General features: G+C 43.0%; 1 protein-coding gene across 1 annotated transcript; it reads right to left on the reverse strand.

Annotated features, from left to right (window-relative positions):
• Positions 1-5,556: 5,556 nt before the first annotated feature.
• ADIPOQ (adiponectin, C1Q and collagen domain containing) lies at positions 5,557-15,408 on the reverse strand (the record flags this gene model as incomplete). Its single annotated transcript, XM_079704968.1, has 3 exons — positions 5,557-6,077; positions 6,991-7,206; positions 15,324-15,408. 3 exons carry the CDS (start codon positions 15,406-15,408, stop codon positions 5,557-5,559), a joined length of 822 nt encoding a protein of 273 aa, XP_079561094.1.
• Positions 15,409-16,624: the final 1,216 nt, after the last annotated feature.

A 16,624-nucleotide genomic window follows, 5' to 3' on the forward strand; every position in this document is an offset into this window, starting at 1 on the left:
CATCCTTCTCAAACTCTTCCAAACAATATCAGAGGAAGGAACACTCCCAAACTCATTCTACGAGGCCACCATCACCTTGATACCAAAACCAGGCAAGGATGTCACAAAGAAAGAAAACTACAGGCCAATATCACTGATGAACATAGATGCAAAAATCCTCAACAAAATACTAGCAAACAGAATCCAACAGCACATTAAAAGGATCATACACCATGATCAAGTGGGGTTTATTCCAGGAATGCAAGGATTCTTCAATATACGCAAATCAATCAATGTGATACACCATATTAACAAGTTGAAGGAGAAAAACCATATGATCATCTCAATAGATGCAGAGAAAGCTTTCGACAAAATTCAACACCCATTTATGATAAAAACCCTGCAGAAAGTAGGCATAGAGGGAACTTTCCTCAACATAATAAAGGCCATATATGACAAACCCACAGCTAACATTGTCCTCAATGGTGAAAAACTGAAACCATTTCCACTAAGATCAGGAACAAGACCAGGCTGCCCACTCTCCCCACTCTTATTCAACCTAGTTTTGGAAGTTTTAGCCACAGCAATCAGAGAAGAAAAGGAAATAAAAGGAATCCAAATTGGAAAAGAAGAAGTAAAGCTGTCACTGTTTGCAGATGACATGATACTATACATAGAGAATCCTAAAGATGCTACCGAAAAACTACTAGAGCTAATCAATGAATTTGGTAAAGTAGCAGGATACAAAATTAATGCACAGAAATCTCTGGCATTCCTGTACACTAATGATGAAAAATCTGAAAATGAAATCAAGAAAACACTCCCATTTACCATTGCAACAAAAAGAATAAAATATCTAGGAATAAACCTACCTAAGGAGACAAAAGACCTTTATGCAGAAAATTATAAGACACTGATGAAAGAAATTAAAGAGGATACAAATAGATGGAGAGATATACCATGCTCCTGGATTGGAAGAATCAATATTGTGAAAATGACTCTACTACCCAAAGCAATCTACAGATTCAATGCAATCCCTATCAAACTACCACTGGCATTTTTCACAGAAGTAGAACAAAAAATTTCAAAATTTGTTTGGAAAAACAAAAGACCCCGAATAGCCAAAGCAATCTTGAGAACGAAAAACGGAGCTGGAGGAATCAGTCTCCCTGACTTCAGACTATACTACAAAGCTACAGTAATTAAGACAGTGTGGTACTGGCATAAAAACAGAAAGATAGATCAGTGGATCAGGATAGAAAGCCCAGAGATAAACCCACGCACATATGGCCAACTTATCTTTGATAAAGGAGGCAGGAATGTACAGTGGAGAAAGGACAGCCTCTTCAATAAGTGGTGCTGGGAAAACTGGACAGGGACATGTAAAAGTATGAGATTAGATCATTCCCTAACACCATACACAAAAATAAGCTCAAAATGGATTAAAGACCTAAATGTAAGGCCAGAAACTATCAAACTCTTAGAGGAAAACATAGGTAGAACACTCTATGACATAAATCACAGCAAGATCCTTTTGGACCCACCTCCTAGAGAAATGGAATTAAAAACAAAGATAAACAAATGGGACCTAATGAAACTTCAAAGCTTTTGCACAGCAAAGGAAACCATAAACAAGACCAAAAGACAACCCTCAGAATGGGAGAAAATATTTGCAAATGAAGCAACTGACAAAGGATTAATCTCCAAAATTTATAAACAGCTCATGCAGCTCAATAGCAAAAAAACAAACAACCCGATCCAAAAATGGGCAGAAGACTTAAATAGGCATTTCTCCAAAGAAGATATACAGACTGCCAACAAACACATGAAAGAATGCTCAACATCATTAATCATTAGAGAAATGCAAATCAAAACTACAATGAGATATCATCTCACACCAGTCAGAATGGCCATCATCAAGAAATCTAGAAACAATAAATGCTGGAGAGGGTGTGGAGAAAAGGGAACACTCTTGCACTGCTGGTGGGAATGTGAATTGGTACAGTCACTATGGAGAACAGTATGGAGGTTCCTTAAAAAACTAAAAATAGAACTACCATATGACCCAGCAATCCCACTACTAGGCATATACCCTGAGAAAACCATAATTCAAAAAGAGACATGTACCAAAATGTTCATTGCAGCTCTATTCACAATAGCCCGGAGCTGGAAACAACCTAAGTGTCCATCATCGGATGAATGGATAAAGAAGATGTGGCACATATATACAATGGAATATTACTCAGCCATAAAAAGGAACGAAACTGAGCTATTTGTAATGAGGTGGATAGACCTAGAGTCTGTCATACAGAGTGAAGTAAGTCAGAAAGAGAAAGACAAATACCGTATGCTAACACATATATATGGAATTTAAAAAAAAAAATGTCATGAAGAACCTAGGGGTAAAACGGGAATAAAGACACAGACCTACTTGAGAATGGACTTGAGGATATGGGGAGGGTGAAGGGTAAGCTGTGACAAAGCGAAAGAGAGGCATGGAAATATATACACTACCAAACGTAAGGTAGATAGATAGTGGGAAGCAGCCGCAGAGTACAGCGAGATCAGCTCGGTGCTTTGTGACCACCTGGAGGGGTGGGATGGGGAGGGTGGGAGGGAGGGAGTCGCAATAGGGAAGGGATGTGGGAACAGATGTGTATGTATGACTGATTCTCTTTGTTATAAAGCAGAAACTAATAAAAAAAAATAAAAAAAAAACAATACCAAAAACATGCAATTATAAAAAAAAAAAATCAAAACATTGTATTTATGAAAAAATTCATTCAGCTTTTACATCTGTTAATCCCTGCATGGGCCTCAGGTAGGCGTCAATGCTGGACATTAGAAGGAGATTAAAAAACTTCCTTTGCATTCTACTTATTCTTACCATGTAAGCTCTGAACAAAACTGAAAAAATAAAAAATTACTGTTAAAAAAAAAAAAAAAAAAAAAAAAAAGAATCAAGAAAAGGAGGGTCCCTGGGGGCTGGAGAATATAGGGACATGCCAGAGAGGAAAGAGCTGGGAAAGGACATCTTCTAATTCTGTTCGGGACCCTACGTAGGACCCAGACTCAACCCCCAGTGTACACATGCAGAACAGACCTAAAGAAGCATAGCAAAGGCTTCAAGAATTAAACTACTAAAGTCCCAGACCAAACTCTGAGTGGTGCATGTGACAGATAGACCCAATAGTATAGTAAAGTCTTGAAAACTGAGTTAACATTGGAATTACCACCCTTAGAAGGTGAGACACAGCTTGTAGTCTGAACTTAAGCCAACCCCTGTTCCAGAGAGCTTAGAGTATGTGCGACACTGTGTCCAGTGCTGTGAGGATCCCACCCCAGCCACATGTGGGACTGTGAGCATGACCAGACATTAGCTATTTGTTGAAATTTTAGAAAAAATCAATAGCAATTTTCCAGCAATGCCTCTCTGAGAAACCTGAGAAAATTCAAATATAACATTAAAAGTTTGTTGTGCACAGTTGTTGTTTTTGCATTCATCATCCATTCTCCCACTCTGGTAACTGTGTCCAGATTTTGTTTTAATGAAAATACCCCTTCTCTAGCTTAGCCATAATCAATTAAGTCAATAAATATATTCCATCTTCCTGACTCCAGTGATTGGTCAGAGATGAACACACAATCCAGCCAGAGCCAATGAGATGCAAGGAAATCTCATTCTTCATCCACAAAATAGAGTCCTGATTAACACAAGGTTTACCCCTTCATCCCTCTCTAAATCCCACGTATTTCTCCAAAAATGAAAACAAAAGCCATGTGATACAGGTGTTTCTACTTTTAATGCTGAACAATAGTATCTTTACTTGTAGAAAATAATGATATACAAACATTTTAAAAACCAGAGCTTTATAGTTAGAAATAATAATCACCTAAGGAATAGCCATACACATATAAAAGGAAATCATTCAGAATTTAAAACTGTAAGCAAAAAACTAAGTTTTCCATTTCTACATTTATACAGAATGTTATTAGCTCTGTATTGGCTAAAATCTTTGAAGAGCATCTCTCAAGCTATTGTCTCCTGAGAGGATGTTTACCACCATCAATCATCTGTAATCCCCCCGCCTTTTTTTGAGGAATATTTGACAATTACAAATGTGTATATTTAAGGTGTACAATTTGATGATTTGATACAGATATACATTGTGAAATATTCACCACAATCAAGCTAATTAACGTATCTATCACCTCAAACAGTTATCATTTATTTTTTCCTTTCCTTTCTTTCTTTATAATTCTTAAAGAACACGAGTAGATTCAGGAATCCCAGGTCTTCCCAGACCCTGTTGGTGCTCAAAGAAAGAATGGTTTCCAAATTCCTTCATGGGTTTTGCATTGAAGGCTCAAGCTACTTCCTTGAGGGAAAATTCTTTAAGTGTTCTGGAAAGCACAGTCATCCCGAACCTCGGTGGAAAAGATTCAAGCTGTCCAGTGGAACAAAGATTGGGTGTTTAAAATCAAGGAGTTCCTAAAATGAAACTGTTTTTTTTTTAGATAGGTATTAGTTTTACGGAGACACTGAAATGGAGTTAACTCTGGGTAGATATGAGGTTCCAGTGCTTACTCTTCATGAGGCATTTATCAAGGACCTACAAGGGGACTTGGGATGAAGGAAGCACAGTCCTTTCTAGGCAATTGTCCCTGGCCTGTGGGAGGATGTTTCACAGACCTAGGACTCTTATCCAGGGTAACGTGTAGAGGGGCACAGGTGTGACGAAGGCTTGCAGGAAAGAGACATCACATCAGAGAAGCTTCCTGACCAGGTGGACTTGAGAAACAGGGAAGATGTCAACATATGGAGATGGAGTTGACTTTCTGGGCCAGAGAGAAGAGCATGAGGAAAGACACAGAGAAGAGAAAGTACGGAGTAGTGCAGGAGCCACTGAGTAGTCCAGTTGGAAAGGGACGTAGTCATAGAACCACCTTCTCCAAGGGAGTGCTACTGGGGAAAGGCTTAATGCATGGTGAAGGCCAATCCAAAGGCCCTCAGGCAAGCTGGGTGAGAGACCCCTACCAATACCCTCCAAAAGGCCATACACTCCTTAAAACGGGCACTGTATACTGGAAAATGCCCACGGCCCTGGGTTGGATTTCTAACTCTGCCACTAAATGCCTGTGTGACTTTAGGCATTCACTTAAGTCTCTCATCCTCAGGACCCCAAGTGTAAAAAGAGGAGAATAGTATCTTTCCTGTGTACTTCACAAGATTGGCATGAACATAAGGAAAAACAGTGGGCACAGAATAGCACTGTCAAATCTTTCTTGTAGTTGGTTATCTTGTCATGTTTTGAAACTCCCCAGTAAATATTACCATCCTTCTAGTATTACCACTACATAATAGATTTTTGAGGCCAAGGGATGTGTCTTCTTCAGGACTGTCTGGGAACACAGTATATGATTATTTGAAAAGGTACTTGATGAATGAATGAATGAATAATGTTCAGAGTCCTCCAACTAGATAATAAAATCAGTCTCCTAACTACATTGAAGACCTGTCGACTGTTCTTTGACTTCGGGCTGCTTGGCCCAGTTGAGGCTCTGAGTTAGTGGTGCTCATTCAATGTCATGGTAGAGAAGGAAGCCTGTGAAGGTGGAGTCATGGACATTATCTGCATAGACCCCATTGTTCTCTCCATCCCCATACACCTGGAGCCAGACCTGGTCACCCTTCTCCAGATAGAGGAGCACAGAGCCAGAGGCCTGGTCCACATTCTTGTCCTGGAACTGGTCATAGGTGAAGAGCACGGCCTTGTCCTTCTTGTAGAGGCTGACCTTCACATCCTTCAAGTAAACTGTGATGTGGTAGGAGAAGTAGTACAGCCCGGGAATGTTGCAGTAAAATTTGCCAGTGGTGCCATCATAGTGGTTTTGCTGATTGTAGAAGATCTTGGTAAAGCGAATGGGAATGTTGGGAATGGTGACCCGGGTCTCCAGTCCCACACTGAATGCTGAGCGGTATACATAGGCACTTTCTCCAGGTTCTCCTTTTCTGCCTGGGATTCCTGGAAAGCCTCGGGGACCTTCAACCCCAGTCACTCCAATTTCACCGGTGTCACCCTTAGGACCAGCAAAACCTAGAGAACGAGAAGACCTTAGTGACCACAAAAACAGAGCTCCTGTTTAGGTTGGTTCCAGCCTAAATCACTGTCCCTGTGGCCCCCTACCTACAACTGCTTGACTTACAGAGCAAGGAACCAATGAGAGCTCCCAAAGGGGACAACTGTCACTTCCCCCTCCACATCCCCTGCCCCACAGCAGGCTCCCATAAATTCATCTCCAACCTTATCTCCTATACATCTCCATCACTGATGCTCCACCCTGCCAACACTTTATGTGCCAGCTCAACTAACTATACATCTGCTTTTCTCTGCCCTCTGTCTAGGCTGCCCTCCCTCCTTTATTCTGCCCACACATCCTTCAAGGCCTCGCTCAAGCCCCACCTCCTCCTGAAAGCCTTCATTGTTAACCCAGGTCTGCATTGAGGGCATTTTCTCTCTATTCCACTGTTTAGGCACTTGTCCACATTCACTTCAGCATATTTGGAGTAGACTCTCTTGTAGTAACCTCTAACAGTCCTGTGCACTAGAGCAAGAGTTATCCAAGAGAAGGACTGTGGCCTGCAGGAGGTACCAGGAAGTATGGTTGAATGCCACTGGATGGAATGGGAATTAAGGCAAAATTAAGGGAAACAGGAATATGAGCAGACTGGGAATAGGGATGGATGAGGGCGGGGATGGGAAGAGGATGAGGAAGGTGGTGTGGGTAGAGCAGAGTCAAGGGTACTTGGTTTTAAAGGTACCACGTGTGTTTACCTTTGAAAGGTCAATCCAAAATCCACTTCATATTGCTTATGGGTCACATTAAAAAGTTTTGTTTCTTCCCTGTGTGTAGACCTTAGTTAATAACTATTGCCCTCCTATAGTGCTAGAAGCTCTCTTCTACCCAGGAGAAGTCTGTGACAGAGGAGACTAAAGACCTTATTCTTACCTGGATCTCCTTTCTCACCCTTCTCACCAGGGGTGCCATCTCTGCCATCACGGCCTGGAGTCCCGTTGTGGCCAGGATGCCCTGGGATGCCTGCCATCCAACCTGCACAGGCCCCCTTGGGGATGGGAAGGACTTCAGGCCCTTCAATGTTTTCCTGGCCATGACTGGGCAGGGCTAGTAGCAGTAGAACAGCTCCCAGCAGCAGCATCCTGAGCCCTGGAACCCAGATTTGTGCTGTCAGACACAGAAGAGTGGACCCCACATGGCTCACCCAGTCAGGACCCAAGCAGGACTCTGGCCAGTTCCGCAGAGTTTGCCTCTGAGACCTGCTCTCTCAATACTCACCTCTTCCAGGGAGAATCTTCTGACTCTTTCAGCCCACCTTGATTTCTCTCTGCCCTGAAATTTGCAGTATTTAGCATTATTCTTTGTGTGTGTGATCTCCTTTCTTCCACCATCGGTGATGGTGAGACAACACTCCTCCAATTCCTCATATCTGAGCACAGTACGAGGCACAGGGAAGGCTCCAAGAGTCAACTTGTCATGAGCCTATCCCTTGAATTGTCCAAGAATGATGATTCAGATCATCACATTCAACTCTAACCAACTTCCTTCTCTCCGGCTCCTTCCTTTTTCTTCTCTACCTCCCTTTTCCTCATTTTCTATGTCTGTTCCTCCTCCTTTCTTTCCCATTCTCTTTCTTCCTCTCCCCATTCCCTGGGCCACATGTTAGACCTTTTGGTATATTATGTACATGCACACACACATGCTCACATACGCACATATACACATGTACACCCATACACACACATGCACAATGCACACGCGCGCACACACACACAGCCTTAGTCAGACAACCAGCGACACACTGTCCCATGAGAATATCCACTGACCGCTGCCTGGGCCACACTTAGCTGCACCTCGTCACCTGCCTGATCCCCACAGAGCCTGCAGGACACAGTGGGCTGTCCTCTCTTTTAGGAAGTCTTCCCAGTCCTCCTTCCCCAATCTGGTCTGCTGTCCCTCCTCTGTGCTCCCCCAGTGCCCTCACTTATCTCTAGCATGGCACATCTTGCACCATACTATAATTCCTGACTTGCTCCTGCATTTCAGTCATTAAACTACAAGCACCATGGGGCAAAGTCTAACCCACTACCAGCACAAAGTAGGGACTAAATAAATAGTTCTGTAAAAAAAAAAAAAACAAAGAGCAAGAGAGCCAGAGAGAGAAGGGAAGGAGGAAGGAAAAGAGAAAGGAAGGGGGAACGAGGGAAAGAGGATGGAGTACGTTTAGAACATATATTCTGGGTACCCTAGCAAAAAGCTCAAGGGGCACAGATGCCCAAGGGACTCCCTGTCTCAGAACTGGCCCTCCATATCCCCTCCCGGAAGACAGTCCTTTACATGCACAGGGACTCTGGTCCCCATCCATCCGTGCCTCTGTTATTAGGTGATCTTAGCCCCCCACCTCTGATTGCCAGGGTGTTAGTCTCCCCATCCCTCTCTCACCAGGGAGTGGAAAGAAAGCACCACAGAGGGGAACAGGGCCTGGGATCCTGGATCACAGGCATCACTAAGACCCTCTGTGGAGTTTGAAATGTAGCTAATCCTAAGAACTTGATTCTAAATAAAACATGGTCCATATGTATTTTTTTACCCTAAACACTCAATATTTTTCATCAGTTTGCTTGTCTCATAGATTTCACAAAGCCTCCAGAATTGAGTTTGGCTTCAGGAGACATTTCCTCTGTGAAGGATGGAGAAAAGACCCTGATGAGAAATCTTACCCCAAAGACATGCATGGTGTCTGGAATCCCACCCCTATGGCCCATTGCCTGGGGCTCTATAATGCCCCCTCCATGTGACACAACCCACTCATCTTTCATATGTATATGTGAAACTTATCATATATATATATGATAAGTTTATGTATGTTATATATAAACTTATATATATGTTTGCTGTATTTATATATATATATATATATATATATGTATATGCTCACCTTTCATACACACACACGTGTGTTCATTAAAAATAGTAAAAGAGGGAATTCCCTGGCAGTCCAGTGGTTAACGGACTTTGAACTTCCACTGCAGGGAGCATGGGTTCAATCCCTGGTCGCGGAATCCCACAAGCCATGAGGAGCAGCCAAGAAAGAAAAATAGTAAGATAAATACTTTGAAAACTACAGAAAACAAAACAATCCCCACTCCCAAGAATCCATCTGTTTATTTTTAAACATGGGAGAAATAATACTTTACATAGAAATTTTATTCCCCAATTTTTGCCTTGCAATTTTCTAATTTTTATAATTGTCATTTTAAATGTGTGTGTGCTAGTACATCAAGTGGATATAGCCAAGATATATGTCAACATTCCCATTTTACTGAACTTTGAACATATTTTCATTTTAAAACATTTTAAATCTGTAACAAACATCCTTAGGCACATAGTTTTTCCTCAAATTATTGTTCTGCTATGACATATTCCCAGAAGTAAAATTTCTGGACCAAAAGGTATGAAAATTTTTAAGGCTTATGATGGATATTCCCAAATTACAGTTTGTCATGCTGTTCCCCGGTAGTACGTCAGTGTGTACATGAAGAGCCTATCTTAGCTACCCTCACCAGCTTTGGATATAATGATTACAAACATGTTTGTTGTTCTTAGTTTAGTGAGCATTTGATCATTAGTGAGTTGTACATTTTATTAAAGGCCTATTTCCTAATTTAATTTCTTCATTTTTGATATCTCTGTTAGTGTTCTTTATCAGTTAATTTATTAGGGACACAATGTGCTTTTTGAATTAATTTGTGTGAGCTCTTTAGGCCAACACTTTGTCATATGTGCTATGACTATTAACTCTAGTGTAAAGATTATTCTTTTGTCTTGCTTATCCTGAGTTTTAGGTGACAGAAGTTTTAGTTTTTATATAGCCAACTCTGTTGGTTTCTTTTTTTTGCTTCTAAGCGTTAAACGGTCCTTCTCCATACTAGAGTTTGGTAAGTACTTTATTTTCTTCTATTGTTTGGTGTATTTTAAATTTTACTCTTAATCCATCTCTGATATTTTGTGTTGGTGTAAACTGTGATCTAATATACTCAAATGATTTCTTCCTATTTGAAAACTGTTTAAAAGACATTCAATTAAATTAATCTTTTTTCTCTCTGTTGGTATGATGCATCATTTATCAAATATCAAGTTCTAATAACATCTCATAAGTAGAGTGAGAATTGAGAATGAGACCAGCAGACGGAGAGGAGGAGAGACAGGCAACACAACTGAGACAGGTGCTGATAGCGATAGATGCTGCCCCCTGGTGGTCATGAGTCCCTAGTCAAGGTTTTCTTTTACCATTAACATGTACCTTTGTCCCCCTCTACTAGAATTGGAGGTCTCAAGGGGTGTTCTCAATAACAGCCGGAAATAAAATGAAAATGAGAGATAGTTTAATCTTGACTTGTCCCAAGATGAGAAGAAAGAGGGGAGTTAGACGAGAAGCCAAGGAGAAAAGACCAGCCAAGCCCCTTTTGTGTTTAAGGAGAATACTTGTTCTGAGATTTTTAAGACTTTATATATCATCCAACCTTCCCACAATTTGTCACCTCCATCCTTTTCCTCTATGGGGTTAGCTGTAAAACTCCTAAGAAGACCACCGAGAGGCTCTGTGTTTGCTTTTTCCAGAAATGAGGAGGGCTATGCTCTTTTCCACAGGGAAACAGAAGGAGAATCCAGAATATAAGAACCAGTGAAGGCAGCTACAGAGGGCCCTAAAGAAGAAGGGTGACTGGGGGCTTCCTCCAAACCATTAGAAGGAGTGAAAAGTCAGGTCTCTAGAGTTCTCTGGTTCCTCCTCCTCTTTTAAAAATCAAGATTCTATTTTCCTGGGCTTCCTTGGTGGTGCAGTGGTTAAGAATTCACCTGCCGGGCTTCCCTGGTGGCGCAGTGGTTGAGAGTCCGCCTGCCGATGCAGGGGACACGGGTTCGTGCCCCGGTCTGGGAAGATCCCACATGCCGCGGAGCGGCTGGGCCCGTGAGCCATGGCCGCTGGGCCTGTGCGTCCGGAGCCTGTGCTCCGCAACGGGAGAGGCCACAACAGTGAGAGGCCCACATAACGCAAAAAAAAAAAAAAAAAAAAAAAAAAAGAATTCACCTGCCAATGCAGGGGACACGGGTTCGAGCACTGGTCCGGGAAGATACCACATGCCGCGGAGCAATTAAGCCCATGCGCCACAACTACTGAGCCTGAGCTCTGGAGCCTGTGCTCCGCAACAAGAGAAGCCACCACAACGAGAAGCCTGCGCACCACAACGAAGAGTAGCCCCCGCTGGCCACAACTAGAGACAGCCCCTGTGCAGCAATGAAGACCCAACACAGCCAAAAATAAATAAAATAAAATAAAAAATAAATAAATTTGGAAAAAAAAAAGATTCTATTTTCCCAGCCCAAAGGAAGGCATTCTGTGCTCAACACTACAGTGTTATGGATAGATCTCTCCATTCATAGGGGCAACCAGTCTGGGTTCCATGACAGTAACATGGGGTGACAGTAATGGAAGGAGGGATTGGGGGCAGATGGGCACGCAATCCTAGGATGCTTCTGATGCTAAGAAGCGATTCTGATTGAAGAAGAAGGTTGTCGTCTAACCAAGTTCTGGATGGAAAAATTAGCAATTGTTAATAATTGAAGGTCAGTGCAGAGATGTCGAATTTTCAAACAATTTATTCCAAAATTATCTGTGCTCTCTGTTTAGATACAGCAATTATTACATTTTGATTTTGAAAGACCTCTCTTTCTAAAGGGGAAAACATTATTAAATAAAACTGTAATCTAGAACTATATTCTAAGATTCAATCGTGCCTATAAAAAAACCATTTACGTGGGTCATGAAGCTAATCCCAAGTACCACCTATAATTCCTTGTCTTTGTAGAACGTCATTTGTAAAGTCCTCACCTCACTTAATATCCCACCTAATTCTCACAATTTTGAGGGACAGGTTGAGGTAGAATACAGAGCACAGGCTCTATGACCTCAGTGGTTGGGTGAAAATAATTTGTTCTTCCTTGTAACATGTTTCAGTCATATGTTTGTTGGAGGATTAAAAGGCACAATCCACGTAAAATACTTAGAACAGTGCCAGGCGTGTGTCAGCACTCAATAAATGTCATCTATTGTATGAATGTACCCATTCTAGAGATGAGAAAAGTGAGTTTCAGGGTGGTTAAGTGACTTGTCCAAGATCCCAGAGCTAAATGTAGAGGATCTGGAAATCAAATTCTGGTTTTCTGAAACCCAACAATGGACCCTTAGGCATATCCCAAAAAAGGAAAGTAGCATCAAGGTCACAGATCTGCCTTTTAATATTCCACTCCATAGGATGGGGGATAGAAGAGAAAATAATGTGAAGAAACCTCCAGACTATGATGCAGTGACCTGGCTTGTAGTCTGGGCTCCGCCAGTAACTTACTGGGTGACTTACCTGTCCCCACCCACTTTCCAGACCTCATGCTCTTTGCAGGCAAAGGTGATTATTTCTTTTTTTTAACTTTTTTTTTTTTTTTTTTTTTTTTTTTGGCGGCACCATGTGCAGCTTGCGGGATCTTAGTTCCCTGACTAGGGATCGAATCCATCCATGCCCCCTTGCAGTGGAAGCACAGAGTCTTAACCACTGGACCACTGGGGAATTCCCCAAAAGTGATTATTAATGAATTTATTCTTAGCCTCTTTCATAATATTGTTGTGAGAACCAGTAGACTAAAATTATGAAGTATTTTAAAGACATATAAAGTGTTCCACACATATAAGTGAAGAGAAGAAAGAAAATATTTATGGACGACTTGCTGTGGATCCCCACTGTACACTCACCACCCCTTTAATCTCATTTAACCTCCACAGCTCCTGGGGGTTAGGACTCAGTTCCCACAAGAGAAATCCGAGGACCAAAGAAGTTTAGTAATTTCTGCTCAAGGATCACAAGTAAAAGAGTGCAGAGGTGAAATTTGAAATCCAAAACCTGAGTTCTTTCTACCGTACTAACTTTCATGGTGCACTGTGTACAGGCATGGCTCTCCTTGCTTTCAAAATAATGCAAGGGGATGACCATGATGATCTCTGGATCCTAAAGGGCCATATTACAATCTCTCATTTTCATTTGTTAAGTGTATGAGAAATTCCACTTTGACCTGCTGGAATTACAGTAACAACAGCAGAATCTTGTGAAATGCAAGGATGGGGTCTCCTTTGGGACAGGCAGGAGACAGACTGGGATGGGGGAAAGAGGTCACCAGACCCGGTGCCAATTCCTCCAGCAGGAAAGGACATTCAAACATGGATCACAGAGTCCCAGAGAGCTGAAAGGTACCCCAGAAATCATCTCACGCCTGCCCTGCTTTTACAAATGGGAGACTAAGGGGGAGGAAAGGGATGCATTTATTGGATCCTCATAGAAACCAGCTCTCACACTAGGAACTTTTACACATTACTTATGCTATTTGTTATTTATTTTAATATTTACAAGAACTCCATGAAGCAAGGAAAATAACCTCCACTGTAGAGATGGGGAAACTGAGAGATTAAGGAGAACATCTGTGAGAGATTCCCACCACATTACCCTGCCTCAAAAAAGGCTTCTCAGGCTCAGCTTCATAATCTGCTAAATGAGATCATGAGGAACATGAGAACACTTTGAAATTGGTAAGGGTTCTTTGCAGTATAAATTGCATAAGGCAGTTTCAAACTGTATTTTGTTTAATCCTCCTCATAGCCCTGCTTTTGACTCCACTCTCTAGAAGAATCTGAGACTCAAAGAGACCAAGATGCTGGCTTAAGATCATGCAACTCTTGGGTTGAATGAAATGAAATTGCCATTTTTAAAGGTCGAAAATGGTAGAATACTGGCAATTTCACATGGTACAACCTAATGATAAATGGCAGAACCAGGAATCAGCTAGGCTCTGCCTGGCTCCCAGGAGGATGACATGAAAGCTTTTAACACACACACACACACACACACACACACATTTTTGGCATCAGTCTCTCTCCACTTGAAGGAGTTCCTGACTGAAAGCTTCTAGGCTCCAAAGCTTCTACCTCCTGACCTCAGCAAAGTGTCTGGGGTCACAGGTCTCCAGCTGGACAAGGAGTAGGAGGGAAGTCTGTCCCCACAGCCACCTTTGAAGGGACAAGAAGCAAGTCCTGTGGCCCTCTTTACAACTCCTCAAGAATGAAAGGAGGGAGGCAACAAGGACAGCCAATTAAGCTGCAGGCTCCCTTTCCACTGCTCAGCTTCAGGAATGAAGCTGACACCCTCATGCTCCTTTGGGCATATTCTGTCAGCATCAAGGCCTCCCTGTTTCCAACCTTGTCAGGAGGAGGTGGCCTTACCCCCAATGACAGGAGTCACCAGGAGTGAGGTAGTTGCACCCCTCATAAGGCTTGATCTGAAAACCAGAACCTCCCCAGACCAGGGACCCACATCCTCAGACAAGGGCTGGCCTGATCTCTAAAATCCCTGCCACTCAGGCCTCTGCATCTATGGCTGGAAACAACCAGGAGGCCTCACGCGCAGTGCTCACTGGAGCAAGCAGGATTGGGCTTGACAAAGGCCAGGTAGATCCAGTTGTCTCTGTCAGAAGATGTCTGCTAAAAATAAGATTTTTCATAAGCTGCCAGTATATGCCAGGCCCCTTGCTGACTTTACCTCATTTGCACTTCTCAATCATCCTGTGAGATATCCCTAGAGTGGGGTAGATATTCCTCTATTTACAGATACCCCCAAATCTACAGATACCGACCATGCCTCACCCATCTTTGTACCTCACGAACACTACCCAGTGTCTGGCCCGTGGAATCTGCTCAATAAATATTGCTGAGTAGAATCCAGCACTGGAGTTGGATTCCAAACTCAGGCTGAGATCAGAGCTCAGGCTTTCCCCATGTGCTTCTTTCTCTGCCCTACCTGGTCAAGCTAAGTGATTTGTCCCCTTCTCCTCTTATCTAATTAGACTTTATCATTGGACCAGCCCTCTAACTTCACTGACCCCAAACTTCTCTTTGGTTAAGCATCTTACCACAGAGTGAATTGGGCAAAATTCAGGATGGTCCCAGGCACTTTGACCAGAAGGAACAGTCCCTTTTCTCCTGGAGCCGTGGGAGGATCTAGGAAGAAGCCCAAGGCCTGTCTGTGTCCGCCAGTGCTGCCCTGGCCAGGGTTTTGCCTGTATCCCTCCCTACCCTGCTAACAGGACAGTGTGGGCACACCCCAGCCAGGGGCTCCACGGCAGGGCAGCCACTTCCTCTCCAGCCTAGAACTTGAATCAGGTGTCCTTACCCTCAGGTGTGGAATCAGAGCCACAGACTTCAGTCAGGATGGGAGTGAGGAGGAGATGGCCCAGTCTCAGCAGCCTGGTACTCATGGGGGCAGGTGGTCCCCACCTCAAAGTTGTCCTTTCCTATTGGCCAGCATGGCGAGGGCCAGAGACCAATGGGCAGGCATGTGCCCCTGGCAACTGCCTCAGGTCCACCCTGGGGAACCTGGTGCAACGAGCTTGGGCTTGGGAAGCCAAGTGGAGCTTCAGTCACCACACTCTTGTCTCCAGACTTTGGCTCTTATTTTTGCCTCTTACAACGGTGACAGAAGACAGGGCCAAGGGTCAAGACCAGAAGCAGGAAAACAAGATATTTCCTTATGTAAAATGAATTGCCCCGTGGTCCAGGAGACCTCCGTCTTCCTGGAGATTTGCCCTAGTAAGTCCGGGGCACCAGTTACCACCATCACCTCTTGCTCACTCTGCATGATAGGGAACTGCAGTATAACAAGAAATATAACACATCCTCTGCTCTCTGGCCTGAACTCCAGATTGGGGAAAGACTTTGCATGCCAATTTTGAGAACTGAGGTGAGGGGACGTTTCTGGGCTGGTGTAGGGCAGATTAAGACCGTTAAAGGCCCTGAATCCCAAATGATTTTGAAGTCCCCACCTGTATGCGATTCAAATTCAGTATATCAGAAAACATATTAACTAGGAGAGAATACCATCTTTCAAGGATTTGTGGTTTCAAAATTCTGGGTAAGTTTTTGAAAACTAACTTTTTATGCATGTGTGAGTCCCCATTTTGCCAGCACCTTAAACGTGTGCCTATTCCACCTACTGGTGAACACTGCTCCGGGTTAGGAGTGGCCTGGAGCATCTGTAACCCACAGAGGTGTTCCTAGAAGGCTTAGGCTAAAAGTGGCAATGCTCATCACCTTGGACTCTTTCTTGGCAAACCCACGTTTTGTTTTTGAAGGGCAGGATCAGGGCCAGTTCCTGCTAGCCACAAATTCTGATGCATTAAATCATGACCCCAGCAAGGGCTAACTTCTGCAAGACATACAGAAACAGAATGTTTTCAGGCAGAGCCTGGGCAAGTATCTACCTGGCCCTAAATACCACCTCTCCTGGCCACAAAAAGCCTAAAAGCCCACCAGCAAAGTAAAGTAAAAATCTGATCTAAGGCTTAACCTCTTACTAATATGCAAATATTTCTAGAGAAGTTACTTTAGGCCTTTGAGATTGGATTCATGAGTCTCTTTCCAAGGGCCCACTGACTTAGGTAAGGGCCTTATGAAAATGAGGTTCTGGTTTACTAG

Source organism: Hyperoodon ampullatus, assembly GCF_949752795.1.
Source record: "Hyperoodon ampullatus genome assembly, chromosome: 5".
Taxonomy (NCBI): Eukaryota; Metazoa; Chordata; class Mammalia; order Artiodactyla; family Ziphiidae; genus Hyperoodon; species Hyperoodon ampullatus.